This window comes from Nicrophorus vespilloides, unplaced genomic scaffold (genome assembly GCF_001412225.1).
Source record: "Nicrophorus vespilloides isolate i.1.1-1 unplaced genomic scaffold, Nicve_v1.0, whole genome shotgun sequence".
NCBI lineage: Eukaryota > Metazoa > Arthropoda > Insecta > Coleoptera > Silphidae > Nicrophorus > Nicrophorus vespilloides.
This window is the reverse complement of record NW_017099608.1, coordinates 101,742-124,023: the sequence shown is the minus strand read 5'-3', so window position 1 is coordinate 124,023 and position 22,282 is coordinate 101,742. Positions and strand designations below refer to the sequence as shown.

The 22,282-nt window shown below is 36.4% G+C and overlaps 2 protein-coding genes across 3 annotated transcripts; both read left to right on the top strand.

Moving 5' to 3' along the window:
- Positions 1-144: 144 nt before the first annotated feature.
- Positions 145-2,920, top strand: LOC108564866 (golgin-84). Its single transcript, XM_017924040.1, has 7 exons — positions 145-396; positions 448-963; positions 1,018-1,222; positions 1,357-1,587; positions 1,646-1,715; positions 1,774-1,934; positions 2,795-2,920. Exons 1-7 carry the CDS (start codon positions 296-298, stop codon positions 2,852-2,854), a joined length of 1,344 nt encoding a protein of 447 aa, XP_017779529.1. The 5' UTR covers positions 145-295; the 3' UTR covers positions 2,855-2,920.
- Positions 2,921-3,081: 161 nt separating this feature from the next.
- LOC108564865 (transcriptional coactivator YAP1-A-like) lies at positions 3,082-19,540 on the top strand. Of its 2 annotated transcripts, XM_017924038.1 has the most exons (5): positions 3,082-4,817; positions 18,103-18,257; positions 18,542-18,673; positions 18,857-19,147; positions 19,216-19,540. In XM_017924038.1, the coding sequence occupies exons 1-5, from the start codon at positions 4,303-4,305 to the stop codon at positions 19,464-19,466; spliced, it is 1,344 nt and encodes a 447-aa protein (XP_017779527.1). In that variant the 5' UTR covers positions 3,082-4,302; the 3' UTR covers positions 19,467-19,540. The 2 variants fall into 2 exon arrangements, with proteins under 2 accessions (XP_017779527.1, XP_017779528.1); XM_017924039.1 differs by lacking the exon at positions 18,542-18,673.
- The last annotated feature ends 2,742 nt before the right edge of the window (positions 19,541-22,282 follow it).

Genomic DNA, 22,282 nt, shown 5'->3' with positions numbered 1-22,282 from the left:
TTGTAAAACCTTGTAAATATATGTTACTTAATTCTACTATGTTGCAACAAACCAAAAACATTTTTCAACCTCTTTATTGTCAAACTATGTAAATATATTTTCATTATTTCAATATAAAAATTGACAACATACTGTATATGAAGTAAAAGACTGCAGCGACCCCAGTTGGTAGGTGTAGAAGTTTTGTTTGACGTTTCTACCGTACACTTTGTAAATACTTAATAAATTTGTTTTCGTTTTGTCCCTCATGTGTCCAAGGGTGTAACACTTAAATTGTGATTGAAATAAATAGACTATGGCCTGGTTACAGAACCTAGCTGGTAAGGCTGAAGACTTCCTTAATAAAATCGATAAAAATGCAGCTACAGTATTAAGCGAAACAGCCAGCTCCGTAGAGTATGTAAGCTAAAATTGGTCAAAGAAAATTTACCATGAAATACCTTACAGACTTACAGAGGAGGCCCTTCTGGTTGAAGTCCCGGAATGCTCTACTCCGACGAGCATCATCGAAATAGTCAATGAAAGGGAAACACCAGAAGATGTAGCTGAAGACGTTGGCATAGTTATGACTGCCAGTCCACAAGAGATAATCGTATTCGAGAAGTCGTTAGATTTTACGGAGATGTCTTCCAAAGAATCAACGACCTCATTGAATCATCAAGAAGACCTCGACAAATTTGAAGATCATATCAAGAAGTTAGAGGAAGAAACTCAACAGCTTACCAAGCAGAACCTCAACTTACAGCATTTATACTCTGAAGCGAAAAACGAAAATGCTTCGCTTCAAAATCAGGCTCAACGTTCCGCGGAAATTGCTCAACAAGCTTATCATCAAATGGAACAGTACAAAGTCAGGGCTCAGTTAATCCTCCAGGAAAAGGAAAAGCTCATCAATGTCAAATCCAACACTAAAGACTGTGATTCGCAAAATCAAATCCTCTCAACTTATAACGAGGAACTAAAGTAAGAATGAACAAAGCATCAATAAGTTGTCTTATTAATCTGGATGATTTACAGAAAGGAGCTACAATTCCAGCAGAATAGAAATGAAGAGTACAACGAGAAGATCGAGAGCTTGAATAGAGATTTATCGGTGCTTCAGCAACAGTACGTCGCTGTTCAGAACAGCAGTCAACAGTCGAACGATTCTCTTCACGAGAATCTGAAAACTGAACGGAAATTCAGGGCAAATTTCGAAGAGGATCTACAATTGAAAACTAAAGTAATGCATATTCACCTGTTTTCAAATCACCAACATTCTCACCATTTAGTATTAATACCAGACTAATCAAAAGATTATTTCATAAATGGTTATTCACAAACCATTACGCGAAGCTAACTGATTAATTTTTGAAGGAAATTCAAACGTTGCAAATGCAACTGGCTAGTCAGCAAAGTGCTTTGAGGGCAAGGGAAATGGAAATCGTGAAATTGAAGGACGACCTAAGGTTAAGTAGTCAACCGGGCAGCGATGTTGGGGATACGCGATTTCATACACTTACGCAAACTTTGATGAAGAAACAGAACACTTTAGAAACTATAACTAGTGAAAGGAATGCACTCAAGATCCAACTAGAAAAATTAGAGGTATGTTTAAAAAATCTGCGCTATTCCGTTGTGTTGATATGTATGAATTATCGTCTAGGGTTCTTATAATCGTCTGCTAAATCAAAAGGAGCGGACTGTGGTCCAAGTTCGTAACGAAACTGATGATTGTAAGATGAAAGTTTTTCTTTGCTTTTTGACAAAATTTAACTAAAAAAAAAATTGTAGTGCGAACACAGGTACCGAGGTTAATGCAGGTTTCTCCACTGGACGTAGGCATGACCAGAAAAGTGAAGCACGCTTACTCAACTTTAGACACAATCAGTATTCGAACGGGAGTTTTCTTGAGGAGATACCCCTTAGCCAGGATTTTCGTCTTCTGCTACATGGTTTGTATTTTTCTTCTGTATATTGAAATATCGCGAATCCCGCTCGCTCGAATTCCAGCACGCGAAACCATAACTGATTTATTAAATATCGTTATAAATAGCAAAGTGCTTTTTCAACTATGCAAACGCAAAACAAACGAAAAAAGAATTTACATAGTTACGCAAAACTATATTTAAGAGTGACATAGCGCGTTGATTTACTACTTAAAGCTTTTGTGTCAAATCACAGAATTCCAATATCCAAGCTGCAAATCGTAAATTTTGTGTTGAGACGGAAAAAAAATATTGAAAAAAAAATCAAAATTTATGAGTCAGTTTTCAAATTCAATAAATAGGAAGAAATAAAAATATAAAGTAAATGTATGTTCAAAGCTATTGTCAATTTACCGAAAGTAATCTATTGATAAGAATATGCAAATATTTGCGTGTCTAAGAAATATTCGATAATGTGAATTTATGACTTACATATAAGTAATTTGTATATGTTTATAGATAATAGAATCATATTGCTTGAATAGCAGCAAAATTTGTGGTCAGACTTTGGCTACCATGCATCGTAAAAATGAGCACGGAATGCCGGGTGCACATCCGCCCGTAAGCGATTGTGTTCTTTTCCGATAACATTAGTAAATATTTGTTCACGCATTATCCATTATTTTTTAATTGGCCCTCAATAATCGAGACTTCATTATTTGTGTTTAATTGAACAACAGATCGTGCCATCGTGTAAATAAGCCGTGTCTATGTTATTAACAACATGATAACCGTTCGCTCTCTCTATATATATTTTTATGTCTTGTTCAGTTCGATAACGATTTTCTGTCTGCCTGTAACTATGACTATGTATTCTCTCTTCGCAGATTCTTCTCCACATTTGGGTTCTCATCATATTATTTACGTACGTGCCTACGACCCTCTGAATAAATTTTACCATTGTTGATAAATAAATAAATTTTATTATTTTTCTGAAACTCTCATTTGAACTTTTTTCAAAGAACCTCGCGTGCAAACAGCGTGACAGCATGAGTCATTCGGACGGTATCAGAGCGAAAAACAAACATAGATTCAAAATGCTGCAAGCACGATTTTGAAGTAATCGGCGCAAACTGATAATGCGAAGTCTGATGAGTAATGGTCGTAAATAGAGGCAGCTAGGACGCTTCGTTGTTTAGATAGTGGCGGTATCTTGTGCTTGTTTATGGAAACTGGTTCTATTTTTTGAAAGCGACAGGTAAAAGGATTCTCGCGGATCCTCGCTCTTGTCTTGTCTGTATCCTTTTTGTTTTTTATTATTATTTTATATATTTCGGGTATGTTTATGAATGATAGAAGGGTAGATGCGGATGGATTCGGGCTAAGTACCCAAATTGGCTTAACTCGGTTAAGAAGCGGCGCAAGTTTGGTGACGCCCGAGAGATGATCTGAATTTGTGAGATATAGATATATAGATACTCATATATATATATTATTTGATTTTTTTGGGAGCAGTGAAGAGACAACGGCGGGCCGGACGGGCTGCTACAGTGACGACGGTGACGGTGACGAAAGGTGCGGTGCACGACGAGTCCTGGGCTGTACCATCATCATTATCTGCTGGTTCTCAAGACCGTTGTTGCCCCCTTTCTTTAGCACTCCTCTCTACTTGGAGTTGTAGTAGTAGTACACTAGGCGGTACTGTTTGAAGTACCAGAAGTACTTCGTACGTCTGCAAACTTTTTCGAGAGTTTTTCTTTTCCCGACTGCGGCGAAAGCACGGCGCGGTGTTCTGCTGGGGGAAATTAAAAGGCTAGTTTTATTAGTTAGTCTGCGACTGCGTTGGGTCATCGTTGCTGCGCTTCGCTTCGTTGTCGTTGCTATAGTGAATATCTGGTGTGTGTGTCCGCGCTTTGAAACGTTCAACTATTCAAGGTACACAAGGGGTCGGACAGCAGGATATAACGTGTAACGGGCCTGAAGAGAAATAGAAGCATAACTACCTGGGCCGTGTAAGTGGTCTAAGCTGTTGCTGTTTGCTGTCGCAGTCTAGTATTCTGGGAGAATACGTGCCTGCAGCTCCACTATAGACACAGACACTCTCACACATACACACTTATATATATATGTATATATATCTATCTATATATATATAAATATATATACATATATATACACAGACATCAGGTAGATTTCAATGTGAGCGGCGAGGTAGTGTTGTGAGATAAGTGGCTGGGGCTGGTGTATCGTGTGGACAAGAAGCGGTGTTCAGTGCTGGTCCATTTTAGTGCAAAAAAAGAAAGAAGAAAGAAAGAACCATCGACGTCCGATTTACTTATACTTTAGTACTTGGAACAATTGGTATCGTCATCACGATTGATAGGAGCGCGAGATAATGGCATTAAACCAGGACGAGTCGAAACAGGTGGTGAGAGTGGACCAGGACTCGGAGACGGGCCTGCAGGCACTCTTCGACAGCGTCCTCAAGCCGGACTCGAAAAGGCCGCTGCAGGTGCCGTGGAAGCTGCGGAAGCTTCCGGACTCGTTCTTCAATCCACCGTCCACCGGTACCAAGTCCATCAACCATTCGCGAGAGAACTCGGTGGACTCGGCTTTCGGCTCGTCTAGCGGTGGAGGCGGCGGAGGCGGGGGCGGCAGCAGCAATGGGGGTGGCACCTCGACCACCCCCGTTAATACCGTTCCTCTGCAGACGACCCACCACCGTGCCCACAGCTCGCCCGCCTCCTTGCAGCAGACCTACGCGGTGGGTCAGCAACAGCAGACAACCCCAACCCATCACCATATGAAACAGAGGTCGTACGACGTAGCCAGCAAAACGGAAGACAACACACCTCTGCCTCCCGGCTGGGAACAGGCCCGAACTCCCGAAGGACAGGTGTATTATTTAAAGTGAGTATACAAATACACACTCTTTCATATTCTCACACAAAAGATTGCGGCAATTATGTAATGGTGTGCGGCACAGGTACGTCCATCCCCCATGGGAAACGAGAACCAACCTGCCCACCCTAGTAGTGTCATTTAATGGGGTTTCATGCATTATAACCTGTTGACTGCGTATGCATGTGTATGGATTCATGTATCCGTGGATATATATATATATATATAAATATATATATATACATGTATATATATATATATATATCCAATGAGTCTTATTCGATAAAGAAAAAGCAGCGGACACCCAAACCGCCCTTTACCTGTCCACCCGGACTACCTGCAAAACCAATTCCGAATACCCCCTTTAAACCTGTACCTGAGGCCGCCGTCTTTCTCTCTTCTGTCTGTCTGTCAGCATGCCATCTCTTTTGGTCTTTCGTCGACCGTCCTTCTCGCTCTTCCGCCCAGCCCCTCGAGAACCTTTTCTCGAACCTGTTCACTGTTCAACGTCCGTGATGGTCGGTGTTGGCTTTCACATGCTTAGTTATGCTTAGCATGTATTTTCTACCTATATACATGGCAATTGCACATGCTATTTGCACCGACGCTTTTAGAGATGGCCGCTTGCAACACATCACAATTCCCCGCATATATACCCATAATACTGGCAGCTCCTTCTTCCTTCTCTTTATTCTACTCGGTTTCAATTTTATAGAGATATGTGCGAGCGAACTGTATATATGTATGTATATATATATATATATAAATATATGTGTGTATGTATGTGTGGATAATGCAAGGAAGCACGCATAATGGTTTCCAAAGGTCCTTTGTATTAACGAAGCTGCTTGCTATCCGTTGTGCACGAGAAATGCAAGAATAAGTCGCCTCCGTTGAATGCATTGCATTATTGTTCTTCTTTTCTTCTTCTCATCGTCGTCTCCTCTCGTTTTGTTGCTGCAATATTATTTCTAATTCTTGGCTCTCCGTCCTCCTCCACCTCCTCTGTTCAAGTATGCATGCACGAGTGTGTGAAGTCTTGTAGACTATAAGACAAGTGTCTTTAGAGGTGGCAATGGTGTGCGGCAGTAGTCGTGGCAAGTTTGTAGTTGGTGATGGCCGCGTCCGCACACACACGAACACATACAAACATGCACACACACCCATACACACACACACCGAACACAAACATAGAGAGCCAGGGCACTTTCTATCCAGGAAACGCAACAGCTGAGGTTTGCCTCGCTGTATTTATTTGCATACATCCACTAGTTGGTCATTAAACCGTTTCGGCCATTAGATTACGTTTGCTGCTCGAATTTGCCACTCGTTAAAACCATATTTAGTCGGCGAATTCATTAATTTCACGTGCCCATAATTGCGGATCTGTATCTGCCGTTCCTAATTTGTTGGCAACGTGTCTGTACATCCTGATAACGTCAACGCATATCAAAAGAAAAAAATAAATACTGATTACAACCAAATCTCTTCACACAACGAAGTTGATGATTCTCTTCAGAACTCCGAACGTGTTAATGACGTTTTTTTCAATAAACCAAACCTCCTAACTAACATAGTAAACATAATAAGTAGGAATGTCCTTCAATTATTATACACGCAAATACATAAAATTTACAATAATTGTGAAACTTGTTCAATCACGATAAATTCGTTTATTATGGGTATTAACATATTGCGATTGCTATAAAATGAAATTGTTTGTTTAGAAAATGTCGAATAGAATTCTATTGTTTGATAAGGTTACAAATTGGGGTATTACTTTTAATAAACTCTGAAATTGTTAAATTTTTATGTTCTTCTAATTTTCACAAAACCTGCAAATTGGCGACGTCGAAATGGTCGTAATTATGTTTTAAGCACGTTTCAAGTTTTCACGTCAGCTATATTTAGAAAATAATTGAAAGTTTAATGTTTCGCGCATACAATAAGTTTATTGACATCCTTCTGGCACTTGTTTATTTCGCTTAATGCAGTGTCGCCTTTAAGATTTTCAATACATACAAGAAAAACAAAAAAAAGGAGACGCGACTAACGAAATGTTGATTGTTGAATATTACATTTGCGTGGGAGCGAAGAAAATTGAAACAGAATGTTAAATTTCGATGTTTCATCAGTTTCGTTCGTGTACACGTGGCAGATTTGGAGTAATTTTTTTGTTACATAAATAAAGCAAATAATTCAAAAACTTTTAAATATATTTGTTTTATAACATATCGACACACGCATTATACACTGCATTTGTTGATCAAAGGGCTATCAATTTTTTTTTTGCTTTTCTTTTATAATCATCAGAGAGTTTATTTAATTTGAAGGTATTAATAAAATTGTAATTGTTTTTTTTTTTAATGAGAAATTGAGAAAATTAGCGATAAATGAGCGTGGAAGGACGAAAGTCCTTGCGCGACGATAAAAAGTCCGACACAGCCTTTGGGCGCAAAATAAACTCTCGACGCGCGTTACTTTTTACCTTGAGGTGAAATTAAACAGCATTTTGGCAAGTTGGGCCTTCGCTTCCACATACGAGTAATTAGACAGCCAGACGGGTATTTTTAGAATTTAAAATTCTAGGCGCCGAAGTCGGCCATCGAACTCTTAGGCGAAATATTCAATCTATTTAACATTGAAGACGCTCCGCCGCACGCTCCGAATTAAATATAAAATATTATTATAAATGCTCGCCCTCCTTTGCTCATCCTCATCATCCTCCTCCTCGCTCCGACTACTATGATGATCATCACCATCATCATCGTCGCAATCATCACCAAAGGCCATCTCGCTCGTTCCCTGCCCACATCACAATCTCTCTCTATATAAATTAACTCGCACACAATGATACAACTAATATAAATTAGGCCACTCATCTCAACTTATCAATAGCGCAACTGTGCGTTCGAAAACAAAACTGCCTTGAAAAAAAAATATATACACACTGTTTGAGAGTATTCACATTCGCATCTACGTACGTTGCGTATATATATATTATCTTCCCGGAGAGTGAAAATATATAAATATATAAAAAAAGATGTATAGCAAATATTTTCACGTAGCATCATTAATTGATGTTAATGGCGGTTGTTCGCGTCGAAATTGACGTCAAAAATGACTCTCCTTTGGGTGTATTATGGGTATAGGTGAAAAGAGTCGTTCGACACGAACTGCGAACTTGGCCGGGGGCCTCTTTTTTCTCCCAAAGTCAGAAAGAGAACGATTTCATAACAGAAACGATCAACAGTACTAGCAGCGAATGTGTACGTATGTGCGAATGGGTATATCTGTATGCGGGAGCGCGCGAATGAAGGCGGATGAAGCGAGCTGAAAACCAGTAGACAAGAAAGATATATGTTAATCAAAGAAAAACCAGGGCTACAGTTAATGCAATTAACACCATTACAATTTTATCAATACTTTCTACCCCTTGCAATTTACTTTGGGTAAATTTTCTTAATTCTGTAGCTCCGGTCCTGCATACAACGCGAATGGAACGATTAAAATCTATTTCGGTAAACGAGAAAATGAACTGCTCCTCCCGTCTTCTATCTCCGCTCGTTACGTCCGTTCGAGCAATTCCCTCTAAACTACTCCTAATCCGCTTCATTCCTTGTTGAATAGGGCGACATTGATTGAATCTATTTTAATAAATAAATTGCGCCCCATATCTATACAAATCCAATTGTGGCCAATTGTATTTCAAACGCGACGAGAGAGAGATAGACATTAAGAAACACTTTCTTCGGAACCCGTTGATGCCTCGTGATCTTGGTTGGCCACGCCGAAAACAACTTGCCAAAACTATTCTATAAAAATATATATATATCTATTAAGGTCGATATCTCTTTGAGCAACGAATTATCGAATCATTTATTAGCCGACACGTTTTCACATATAAATCACTCAAATCATACTATTTGTTCATTTGTTTGAAACAATAAAAACGTACATGAATTGAACAATGGAAATTGCTCATTCGTTTTGAAATTATCAGAAATTGTTTGCGTTCTTTCGTTATTGTTTAATTCGTTAAAGTTAATATCTTTGATTGAGCTGTATCTAATTCATATTACATAAATTTTGTTTTATTTCCTAAAATGGAATGTAAATAACAATTCATTGAAACATTTACAATTGTAGTTATATAACAACTAAACTAACAATTAGATAATTGTATGTTTGTGCTAATAAATATATTGATCTAAACTTTGTCTAATTTATACAACAATTGTTGTTAAGATTCAAGAGAAATTGTCTTTTATTTTTTTAAATTACATTAAAACATTCAAATCTATTATTGTTGAGAGAAAACGTATTTGAACAGTTGTTGTTTTTTTTTTCACGAAAGTTTTATAAAGTAAATCAATTTTCATGCTTTCAAAAATTTAAAGATTGAGCAGTTCAAATAATCGTACCTCAAAGTATTTAAATTGTGAAACAGTTTAAACAAAATTTCATTCAGTTTTGAAATTATATAAAAACAATTTCAAATTATTAAAATTCAATACGTTTGATAATTATTTTTTAATTGTCAGATTATTGTACCTTTAAATTAAAGACACGTAAAATTGTTTTTAGAAAAAAATTCAAATAATCATATTTATTTGTAATAATTCTATCAAATTGTTTAATAAATTAAATTAGTTTAAACAGTTGAAATCATTGCAAGTCAGAGTAAGTGAAAACTATGATTTGCCAAAACTATTCCAAATTATATAAATCACGAATATTTCAGGACAAAAAAAAGGATAATTACGACTGATTACTTAACAATTAAATATTTGTATGTAACTTTATTGAAACAATAGAAAATCCAAATCAATAATAACGTGTGTTTTAATTAAAACTAATTATAGCTGCAAACTTTCAAAGTAGAAAGCAAAGGCCATTATATTTATTGCTCTTTTCGATAATAAAAATCCGTTGTTTTTATATAATTAATTTACAACAAAAAAATGCATGATAAATTAAATTGATTATGGTTGCTTTCTTTTTTTTTCGTCGGGTTTCTTCTAAAAAAAAAAGAAACACATCTACTGATACTGCGGAATCCATAATTAGCTTTGTTTTCTTCATTTTTTTTTATATAATCTTTTTTTTTGTTGCAATAAATTTATTTAAAAATCGCGTTTGCAAATTGCATATGGATATGCAGTCGTGTGCACGGAAAGTTTTCGTTGCGAAAGAAGATGATGGTGCGAACCGGAGATTATTAAATAGACAATGCATACGTTTTATATAATCATCTCGCTGTTAAATCGAACAATAGAGCGATTCAATTAAAGCTCCGCTGATTAGTTATGCTTGCGAATTGTTCACAGCATCAGCGATTCTAACGTAATCACGAACATTAAAAATTTCCAATTGACGGTATTTTCAACTTCGGTTTATGATTGAACATATGTGTAGTAAGACGTACAGCGTACGTTTATAACGCGCTGTTTTACGATTTAATCGAGTCGTTACGAAACGTATGAATTGCACAGTTATATCGACTCTAATCGATTCTGATAATTATTATCCGAAAACAAAGTGCCTTGACGATTCATTTCACATTTCAATTCCGAACTTTATAGTTTTTGAACATTTCTTTAATGCATTTTTTATTTATCCATATGTTATTTGTAAAATTGAAATTTATTATCAAATAAATAAACAAATTAAGTGCTTATTATAATAATAACATTTTTCCTAAAAATTAGGAAAATTTTATCTTTTAATTGATTAAATTAGACTTTCTAAATATATTTCAATAAAATTGTAGTTAATTTCCAAAATATGTTGTTTTTTTTTTACCGATAAATTATTGAGTTGTTATTGAAACGATCTCAAAAACAATAGAAAGTAATAAAGATTAAGCTAGAGGTGCAAATGATAAAATAACTTTTATTCTTTGATAATCAACAATGAAATCACTATCGATTTTTTGTTTAGAAAATAATATTTATGTATTTTATAACAAATTTTTTATTAACTTGTTGTTTAAGTTTAATCTTAAACGATTGGTGAAAAAAATAAACAAACTAATCTTTCTGTGGGTTCTGCACCTAGTTAAGAAACGTATTATATTTGTAAACATATTTAAGTTTATTCTCAAAAAGGTCCTTATTAGGTTGTTCTTATTTTTTTTTTCATATTTTCTGGAGTGTTATTTTTTGTGAATTTCTTGATGTTCATTGCTTTATAATCTTTCAGGGCGTTGGAGAAAAATTAGTTGCTTCTGGAAGACGTTGCTTCGATGGAAAAATATAGGTAAATCTATATTTTCGGAGATTAAGTCGGATGATGAACGAGGAGAATGAGGATGAGGATTAAGGAACAATTGAGTGAAGTGATGCAAGGGAAAAAAAAGGAAAATTATGGCCAATGAGATTAAAAATATTCGAGTGTATCTGGATTTAAAAATAAGCGAAATCTATTAGTAGTGATGTTTGAAGTATCCCCGAAAATATAATGGGGTCCGGTTCACGGAAATGACAGCCGTGCTATGGTTGGAGTCCAATTAGCGAGAACGTGAAAAATAAGAAGAATGAGGAGGAGAAGGAGATAGAAGAAAACACCGGTTACGTGGAAATCTTGCGCAACGGCGGCTAATAAATAATGCAAACAACAAAGGCGGTCGCCGCCGCCCGTACCGTTGTTGATGTTGTTGTTGTTGACGTCGGTGGTAGTAGTGCATGTTGCGTAAGATTCCCACGGGCATCCATCTACCTGTCGCGCGTCGCCCGTTCGCAATTTCCCGCAAGGGAATTTTCCGAGAGGCGCCCTCGGCGAGGCGAGACGACGCCGTCGTCGCCGTCGCCGGAACGGAAAAAACGGCTCGCGGCGCGAGGAGGAACTGGAAGTGTGTTTATTTTCTTTCGGCGTTTAAAAATAACAGAGACAATTCTAAAAATACGAGGCATACGCTGGCCGAACGAGGAGCCAGTGGATGACTGTTAATTGGATAAATAAAGTACAATGTGCAGGAGGAGGAGAGGACGAGAGGATGGTGCGAGGGACGAAGAGAGATCGAGGAGAGCGCGCCGCTATCCGGACGGGGAAAATGGATGAAAAGCATATGGCGCAGTCGGCAAGAATTCGCCATTGGATCGGATCGGATCAGGCTGGGCGCGGATCGTGGATAGCGGACCTAGGTACCCAACCACCTAGGTACCCAAGGAACACCCAGCGGTCCTCGTGCCCACACGCACCTCTATATAAATATATACGTATAAGAGAGGAGCGTGTGTGTCTGTGTATATACTTATTCGCGCGCGAGTGCCATTTTGTTTCTATATAAAAAAGATTTAAATTTAAACTGGCGCCTTGGTTTATAATGATATGACTGCTTCTAACAGATATTGCGATATTTTTAGCTGTATTAGGTATTTTCGTCTTGCGAACTGCACTCCGCATGCGTCTGTATCATCCTCAACCACATCCTCATCCTCGCTGACGCTGCCGTCGTCTCCATCGCCATCGCCGCCGCTGCCGCCGCCTTCGCCGTGCAAGAAGTTCGGAATGACGAGGAATAAGATGGCCGACGGTTTGCGTCGTCAAGGGCGACAACAGCAGCACACGATCTGCCAGAGTTGAATAGCATTGATTTCCTATTGTCTCTTCTATCGCGGCTCAAAGTCTCAAAAGCCGTGCCTTTTGCCGTCGATAAAAGTCCGATAAAGTCGCCTCAAGATCGTCCGTTCGCTCATCAATATTTATCGCCCTAACGGGATCACCATTTTACTTCATTAAACTCCCGATTCAAATTGATTCCGCTCGGTATCTGGCGGATCTACCAGGTGTATCGGGTTTTATTGGAGCAACAATGATCTACTTTCATCTAGTTTCCGCATGAAACCTTACACCCAATTATATACCATTTCGCGTCAATAAATTCGCTAAGCATATACACTTGCCTCGCCGTTGTTCTCTCATTATTTATCATCATCTTTTTTTTTTGCTATCTCTTTCTGCAGTAGTAATTTCCAAAACAAACGAGCTTTCAGTCCACTTCCTCGAACGCTGCTCGCGGTATTTATTAGATCTACCATGAGTAATACACTACATTTATTAGCCATACAGCGATCTACTTGTAGCCGTAACTCAGATCTACAAGGTTTTCCATGGGAATTAATAATTGGAATTACAGTTGCTCGATCGATTCCATTCAAATGCCACCACATGATGAAAGGAAGAACACACAGAGAAAGCGGTTTTATTTAGATCTACAGACGCGAAATACTTTTTGGCAAAATCTTCTATCAAAATTTTCACGAAACAAACCCAAACCGAATATTTGGCAGGACCTTTGACGATTTATATTCGATTCGGCAATTATATATATATTTTTTTTTAAATGTCGTCACCTTCTCTCAACCTTCTTCCAAATAACAATGGTATATCAATGCGAAAAAAACGACAGGATCCTCATTTCATCCATAATTTTTAAAACTGGTTTATTTAATTTTTAGCAACAAATTATATAAAAGCAATGAATATTATCTTTAATCATTTATATAAATTTACTTGAATTCACAATAATTCCACTAAATAATTACATATTTATTTAACTAAATATTGAATAAAAATATTATTTTTAAAAAAAACTAAGTTGTATAGAATACATTTCGAAATGATTTGGTATTACATTTGAACTAATGTATTCTTTATCGATATAAAATGTCGTAGCAGTAATATCACGTCTAAATTTATCCGCAGCGAATTCACCGGATTGCCATGTATTGTTATTTCTCCTTTGTTCAATGAATCTGAGTTGTTCCACGTATTGAGATTCATTCAATCTTGCGAAATATTTGGCAGGAACTTTAACGATTTACTCTGAATTAGCAGTTACACATTTTTGTTCCCGGATCCCTCCCAATATTGTATTCCGTAAAACCATTCAATATTTTTGTTTTTGTAATCCATTGACAGCCGTCTCTCATTTCTAAGTATTAAAAATCGTTGCAAGAAAGAGAGAAATAGATCAACAAAAAAAGAAGAGGAAAAAAAAACAAGGGATTTGGTGTTCCTGGAAATGGAAACCGTAAATTATTTTGGAACGGAATGGAAGTTTTGTTGGAAACAAAAGGTTCATTCAATATTTTGGAGCCGTGTATACATACAAACAAACGTCCCGTTTCTCGGAATCCAAGTGAACCTCGTCATGTGTTGTTGCTTTCCGTTTACGAGAAAATGCATAATTTTTATCGTTTCCAAATTAGCTTCTCTCTCCCATATTTTCGAAAGGCGTCAAGCGTTTACGATCACTAAACACTCAGAACGAACATAAAACAAACCTAATCATTATTAGCACATCGTATTGCAATTAAAAGTAACTTTGGAAAAACAAGGTGTTTTTCTCTTGAATAAAAAAATTAAAAAAAAACATTAATATTCTATTCGTAATCAGAGATAGGTCTAATAATAGCTGGAAATCTAAGCTCTAAGAATAGCGAGAAATGAAAACCTAAAAATACCTAGTATTTGAAATGTTATAAAATGAAATGTTCGGAATTAATGAAGGAAATGACAGCGATGATAGATACGAAAAGAAGTGCGTAAACTTTAATAATAATAATAATAAAAAAAAAAGTTCGCAACATAACAAAATGAAATCAAATCGTAGTAAACTAAGCAGGTGTATCTCGAATTCGTCTGTATCTACTGATACGCACGTAACCGATGATAACACGTAACAAAACAAATCCAAACGAGTCTCTCTGTCTCTCCTATTGCATTTACTATTTTATATAATACGCGGATTTATATGAAAGTCTTGCGATATGCAAATGCGTAATGTATTCAGGTATTCAGTAAATCCACCGGAGGCATCAGGATAGAAAGAGCGAAGACGTGGAGTGGAGAAGAAACAAGAAGGAGCAGCAACAACAGAAGGAGAGAAATAGAGAGGAAACATATAAAAACTACTTATTATTCACACGAAAATCCACAAGGATTTCTCTGTGAATTAATCAATTCACATTTCAAAAAATCGAATTAGAATTCGTCGTGTACGACGCGTTATAATATGTTAAGCAAATATGCAAGGATTTTTTTTATTCGGCTTGTCGTTCACGAATTACAACACGAAATCCACGAGTAGGAAGTTGCATGCATCCTTGTACGTTCTACAAGGATAACTGTTTGAATCAATTACGAAAATAGGAGGGAGTGAATGATTTATAAATTTCCGAAAATTGGATGCATTTGTAGTACAACTCAATTCTTTAAATTTTCTGTTTGTGTATATCTATATATATATATTCACGTATTTTTTTTAAAGCGGCTAACAGTAGATTTGCCTTTATAACAGTAGATCGTGTATACGCATGGCTCTTTTGTTTTAATTACGCTTCACCAAAAGCAGGCATGCAAGGCTGCTACTCCCAAAATGAAACGATGTCCGACCAATTAGTGTAGTCAACAGTTATCCATTATCATCCGATGCCCGCATATTAAACAATTCCTTTCATTCACCAATTGAGAGAGAGGCTTATCTAAGGCCGTCGGGGAGAGTTCGAACGCCTCGTGTCCGTTAAGTAGCGCAATGGATTCGCTCTCGAATCGATACAAAACAATGAATAATAAAGGTTCTTATATTGACACGCAAACCACAGGTTAATTGTATTAATAATAATAATAATAATAATTACTGAAAGAAATCCAAAACGCGATCTTCGAAATGATTCATAAAAATAAAATACTACTAATGTGTCCGAATCCGTGTAACTGCATTCGAGGAAACAATCAATGAATTGAGTCATCACGCGCTTACTATATATATGTTTTTATTATTCTGAAACCTTATCCGTTTTACTCGGATTTAAATTATTTTTAAAAGCTCGTTACTTCCTAACTCGTAATTGGATGATTTATTGCGACAAAATAATGACCTCATTTCGAATGAACACGAATGAAACAATTCCTCATAAAATCAATTGTGTATATTCCCTGTGGAATGTAATTTCATTTCCATAGTAAAAACTTTTTATGAGAGTAATTTTTAATTTTCATAATTTCTTCAATAACAATTAAACAACAGCTCGTTAAAAAAAACATGTTTTTTCAACATTATGAATAATAACTATAACTCTTAACATATTGCCTTATAAGTTTTGTATTAAGTTTTAATAATAAATAAACAATATCTTTATTGGTAAATATTATTGTAGGTTACTATTATTGTATACAAGAGGGCTATTGACCCCAGTCTTTCCGACAAGGTTAATATTATTTATTTAAAAGTTATGTAGTTAATAATAATTATATATTGATATAATGCATATAAAATCTCAATTTTTAGTTTATTTTTGTAAAAATTGTGATTAATTATATTAATATATATTACTATAATTTCTTTACTAAAATAAACTATTATTTAATTTAATAATAGTTTATAAACAAAATATAGCAAAAAAAATACCTTGAATTCTCAAATTTTCGGTAAAAAACATATTTTTAGCGAATATTGGGATTTTGAGTAATGATTACTAATGTAAATTGACTTAACATTTGGATTAAAAATGTATATAATCTCTTAGAATGAATAATTCTGAAGATAGACGTCATTGTTGTATCAACAATGTGCTTTGAAAAAGATTTCCACGACTTTAAATGTTTGCTCATTGGCTCCACTAATCTATCAGAAGTGATTGTTTGTACTTTGAATGGGACAATTGATTTATTAATTGCCTCTAAGATAACTGGTTCCAAGTAACGCTCAGGGTAAATATTTTGCTTTGTCGGAAGAATACAGAACTGAAAGACTATGAAAGCGTTAAAGGGCAGTCTTTCGGTTGAAGTCACCTCCAAAATTTACGACCAGGTAACCCAGTAAATGTGTAGTTTGGCACTGGACTCATCTGGTCGTATTGGATTCTCCTTTTATATATATATATTTTTTTTGTTGTTTTTGTTGACGTCTCATTATTTTTTCCTGTTCTTTTATTATTTTTTTTTGTTCACCGCGGTCCAATAAATATGTCATAATAATTAATACTAGCGAATGAGGCCGGGCTCTCCGTCGCCGCTCCACCGTCGACGCCGCCGCGACGCCGACGCCAACGGAACAAAACAGAGAGGCGGCGGCGACGCTCGCGCCGAGCCCCGGATCCGCATCGAAAATGTATTTCGAGTGGCCTAAAGGGCGCCCCGTACCGCCGAAAAACGATAGTGCAGTTACAGAAATAACTGTTATTTTCGTGTATGTGTGCGTACGTGTGTATCTGTTTGTGTGAGAGTGTGTTTGGAGGAGAAGCATGCGAGTTCTTCTTCCATCCATCGGCCACGGTGATTTTCCTCTTCCCTGCTTCCTCTTAAGTGAAAGAGAAGAAGCAAAAAAAAAGACACTTAAGAAACACAAGCTATATATATATAAATATATATTACATATATTTTGAGAAGACGCCTGGTTCTAATAATAAACCCAAATATTGGACTTTTATTTAGTACGATTTGAATGGAGCCGTTTTATTTTTGAAACGCGTCAAAAAGCTTCTCATCCTCTCTTCTTCCTTTTTGTCGCTCTCATCCTCTGCCTGCCGTGTATATACCTATGTATATATAGATAGGTATAGGTGTATTTCGGTTGATCGTTCTCTTAATGCGAGCTATGGTTGCTGCTGGTTGGAAAATGGTCGGGAAAGCTTTTAAGAAGGATGCACGCAACGCACCCACCGCAGCAGCGACCCGTGTGACTCGTTATACTATGACTCAATATACTATTTCATTCATTATTCCACGAATATAATCGAAGCTTTGCGGCCAGTTTCCGCCGCTTGGAGCATCACCGTAGAGATTACTGTTATCCGTTTTCCCAGGTTCCGCGAAACAATGAGAAAAAATTACTCCCCATACTAATATTAGCTCCCGAATTTCCTGATACGCGTATTTACTTGGATGCGTCTATATATATTAGTATATGAATATATATATATAAGCATACAAATTTTTTTTTCTGCGCCGCCAGAAACGAATTTACGCAGCAAGCGCCAAGCAGGAAGTTTACTTTCCAGATCGCTGATACAGCAAAACCGAAAATAATTTTCCGCAAAACAATGGCATTTCCTAGTAGGCAATGGAATAGTTGGAGTGCAGGTCTTCTACCTGGCTCTGGTACCCTTGAATGGTTGTCGATTGTCGCACAGGAAGTGAGCGCGCTTTTCTTCTCGGAAAGCCAGCCCATAAATCACGCAGATATGATTCTTTGCTTGTCTTGTTTATTCTCCGTTGCTGTGTCTGGCGTTTGAACGAGTGTGCTTGTAAAAGGCAACAGCAATTAATATTAATTATTTAATTTCAGTCATACAACCCGTACGACCACGTGGGAGGATCCGAGGAAGACGACGCTAGCCTCCCAAGTAGCCGCGCAACAGCATCAAAGCGCTGAACAATTATTAACAACACACCAGGTCGTGACACCCTCACAAACACAATCACCTTCGACCACGTGTACAGGTAAAGAGATAGTTGATACAGGGAATCAAATCGGGGAAAGCGAACGGTCGCGATCGAGATCATAAGAAAATAAATGATGGCGTTCGATTTTCTTCCTTTTCACAGATCGAAAATCGAACGACCTCTTATCACAAACACGGGTACATACATGAATGCTTAAAAAAAAGAAATAAATTTAAAAAAAAATCAAAGAGAAACAAAAACAGTCAAAGTAATCTAAAACCTTGAATAATATCAACGGTGTTGTAATGAGTAGAGAAACAAAAACTAGTGTCATGTTTTAGGGGCGAAAACGAGTTCAGATGTAGATTTAGGTCCGTTGCCGGAGGGTTGGGAACAGTCGCAAACGAGCGATGGCGAGCTATATTTCATCAACCACCAGACACGCACCACTTCGTGGTTCGATCCGCGAATACGTAAGTACATCGTTGGCATTTTTGATAATATTCATTGGTTTTTTTGATCCCGCTTGTAAGAGTTCTGGGAAATAGATGTTTGTGGGGTATGAAGACGTTGAAATGTGGAGAGAAAGCATTCATAGTAGTTGTGGCTGTTGGAAGTATAGCGGATTTTTGATGTGATTCTTTCGGTTCTTTCAGCTACGCACTTGCAACGATCACCGGGAAGCACGCTAATACTGCCTCAGACCTGGCACTCTACAGGAAATCCATTGTCTCCGCAGTCGTCCTCAGCTAAGTCGCAGCAGATGCGCCTCCACTTGCTCCAGTTGGAACGCGATAAATTGAAAATGAGACAACAAGAGATCAGGCAACAGGAGATGAGGAGACAGCTGATGGTCAGGAGTAGTAGTAGCGATCTGCCAAATATGGATCCTTTCATGCCCAACCTCTCGGACCACTCGCGACAGGAATCAGCGGACAGCGGTTTAGGTAAGTACTTCTCCTACCAACTATCACCAACGCAAATATCGGAATGGTTACTTAATGATCTGCTAAAGGTATGGGAACTACGTATTCCGTGCCGCACACGCCTGAGGACTTCTTGAACATGGACGACAATATGGAGGTAGGCAGCGAAAGCCACACCATGGACACGCCGGATATGTCATCGCTAACTGATAACATTGACCCGACAGACGACCTAGTGCCTACTCTGCAGCTGTGTGAGGAGTTCCCCATGCTGAGCGATGTGCAGAATATCATCGATCCACCGACCACTAAACCTGACAACGTACTCGTTTGGTTGTAATAAGTGCCTGATTCTGCTCACATTTCTGTCCTAACAAATTTACGTCCAAGGCAGCTTTTACTTTGTAGCCATATTTTTTATATAGAACCGGGGCTCTTTTGAGCGGAAAGAAACGTGCAATCTTATATTATGTTTTTTTAAAGGAAGGAAACGCAAGAAGAAGAAAAATAGAAAGAAGGTGAACGAAAGAAACACCTACTATTGTATGTTTGTTACGCGTTATATTATGACCTAGTTTCTTTTTTATTATTATTATTAATTATTATATTTTTTTTGACTGTTGGCAATGATAACAATACGCTTCTCCTGCAACATGGCAATAATATTTTTTCTCAATTTATACAAATTAATGTTAAGGTGTTTTATTATTACTACTATTATGTTTCTCTCATTATTTTCGTATGTTTGATGCTTTATATACACGTGTGTATATATACAGTATATAATGATATAGTTTACGATAACTCTTAACACGGACACGGTTTGCTAAAATATCGATTATTTATTGGAACAAGGAACAATTACATGCACCCAATTTCTGCTCTACGACAAGCGTGTCGTCTATCAATATTATACCTATATATATATAATGTTCATTTTGTTTCGTGTGTGCGCGTGTGTGTAATTTTCGTAGAACGAAAGGGCTTAAATTTCTACTGTGATTGATATTCTGGTTACTTGTTGGGTGAAATATTGATACATATATTTTTTTTTGTTTGTTTGTTGATAATTGTATTGATTTATATATTTGGAGTATTATGTGATGTTGACGATACGGGGAGCATTCTACGATATATCCGGCATATACCGTTCGCGAATGACCCAAGGAAACTACCCTTAAATGCAAGTAATAAAAATGAAAATAAGTTGGCACTTCGCGATTCTCGAATCGCGTCGGTGCCGTTTACGCAACAGCAGTGAAAGATGTTTATGAATTGTATATGTTCGTTCGTTCTGTACGTCGATGTTACTTGTAACTCTGGTTCCCATTTGTAAACGGGGAAATCATAATTGTATGTTCATTTGTACGAGAGGTTTGAAGCAAAGAAGTGACTAACAAAATCCATCCATATCAGTGCCTTTATATTTGTAAATAATTTTTGTAAAACCTTTTTATGTATTTACATATACATTATTATAATATTATATTACATTTTTTCACAGGGTGTTCCACTCGTAGCGATGTTATGTTCAATGTTTTTTTTTTCTTATAAATATATAATACATGTATGTATCAATTATCTTGTTAGACTGTTCAATGTCGATGGTGGACACCCTGTATTAGAGATATTTATATACATTTATATATGTATATATACATATACATATATAAAAGAGAGAGAGAGGAGGAAACTAACAAACGTTGTTAATATATCAGTGCCTTTTCACATAAATTTAATAATATACTTATAGATATACGTGTGTTTTTAATGCATTATTTGCATATTGAAGAGAAAAGAAACGTTTAGCAATATTTTAATACTTTTATGTCCATATTTTATTGTGGTGTAATATTAATAATAATAATAATAATAATATAATATATTTTTTGATAGAAGCGTCAAAAGTTTAAAAGGATTATAAAGAGAGTGTATGAGACGAAGAAAGAAAGTGAGGGAGAGAAAGGGAGGAGAGAAAAAAAATAAACAAGGTGTTGGTACATATTTTAAAATAACTATTTACCATACAAACCGATTGCGTTAATATACTGAATTGAAGAAGAGACCGTCCGACCTCGTGTTATTCATCGGATTTGGCTTAAGACAAAGAGCGAGCACCACGACCACTCAAAGCAATTTTTATGACCGAAGTATGTTAACTCAATTACGCTGTATTTCATTATTCTTTTTTTTATCATTGTATACCCATCTCATCGAGGAGCAGGAAGGAGATACGCATTTTCTTTTCTTATATATAAATATATATATTTATCTGTATATGTATTTATATATAAATATATATATTATTAATCGTTCGATTTATCCAAATGTTTTATTGTATTAATACTGTAAATATATATAAAAACAAATTCATTTTCTCATTACCCAACGCATTTCATTTAGATATCTTACACTTATTCCGATTCCTAACGTCCTCTCTTTATTTTATTTTTTTTTATTATAAATATAAAATTAAATCATTCTAATTCCACTTTTCTCGACGTCGGAACAGAGTTTTTAATGCCCACCCACGTGCTGTTCACCTCGGAATACCTGCAGGCAAGCCTGTGTGGTCAAAGGCTGTGAATCAGGATTTTTAAATGAAGGCCGCTTCACACTAGTAAAGTAACAAATAAACAAAAGCAAGGCATAACTTCTTTAAGTACATATGAAACGTTGCTATACTTTAAACCGGATTTAAGCAGAACTTTGCCCTGGAGCAAACCTTCAGGTCAAAACGTAAAATTTGTCCTGTAATATTAGTTTGTTTTTTTATTATTTTCGACCAATTTTCAAGCGAGGATAAGGCTTTAATTGGTACAGATACAAATGGTTTTTAGCATATGTACGGATTCAGCGAGGAGTTAAATTAAATTATCAATTGGTTTATCGCTCGATAAAGGAAACTAAATATAAAAAAAGTATTATCAAAGCAAATAGTACGCCATAAAGTATTGATAAAGTGTGAGCAGAAAAAAACAAATAAATAAATAAACTCGCTAGCAAATTTCCCAAGGATTTTCCATTTCGCATAAAAGTAAATTTGATGCGAAAAATACACATTCTATTTTTGTTCTAGGAAATAATATTTGCATGTAAATGAAGCGTTTACATTTTAGACTACTTTAATGTAATTGTAACAATTTACTATTACTG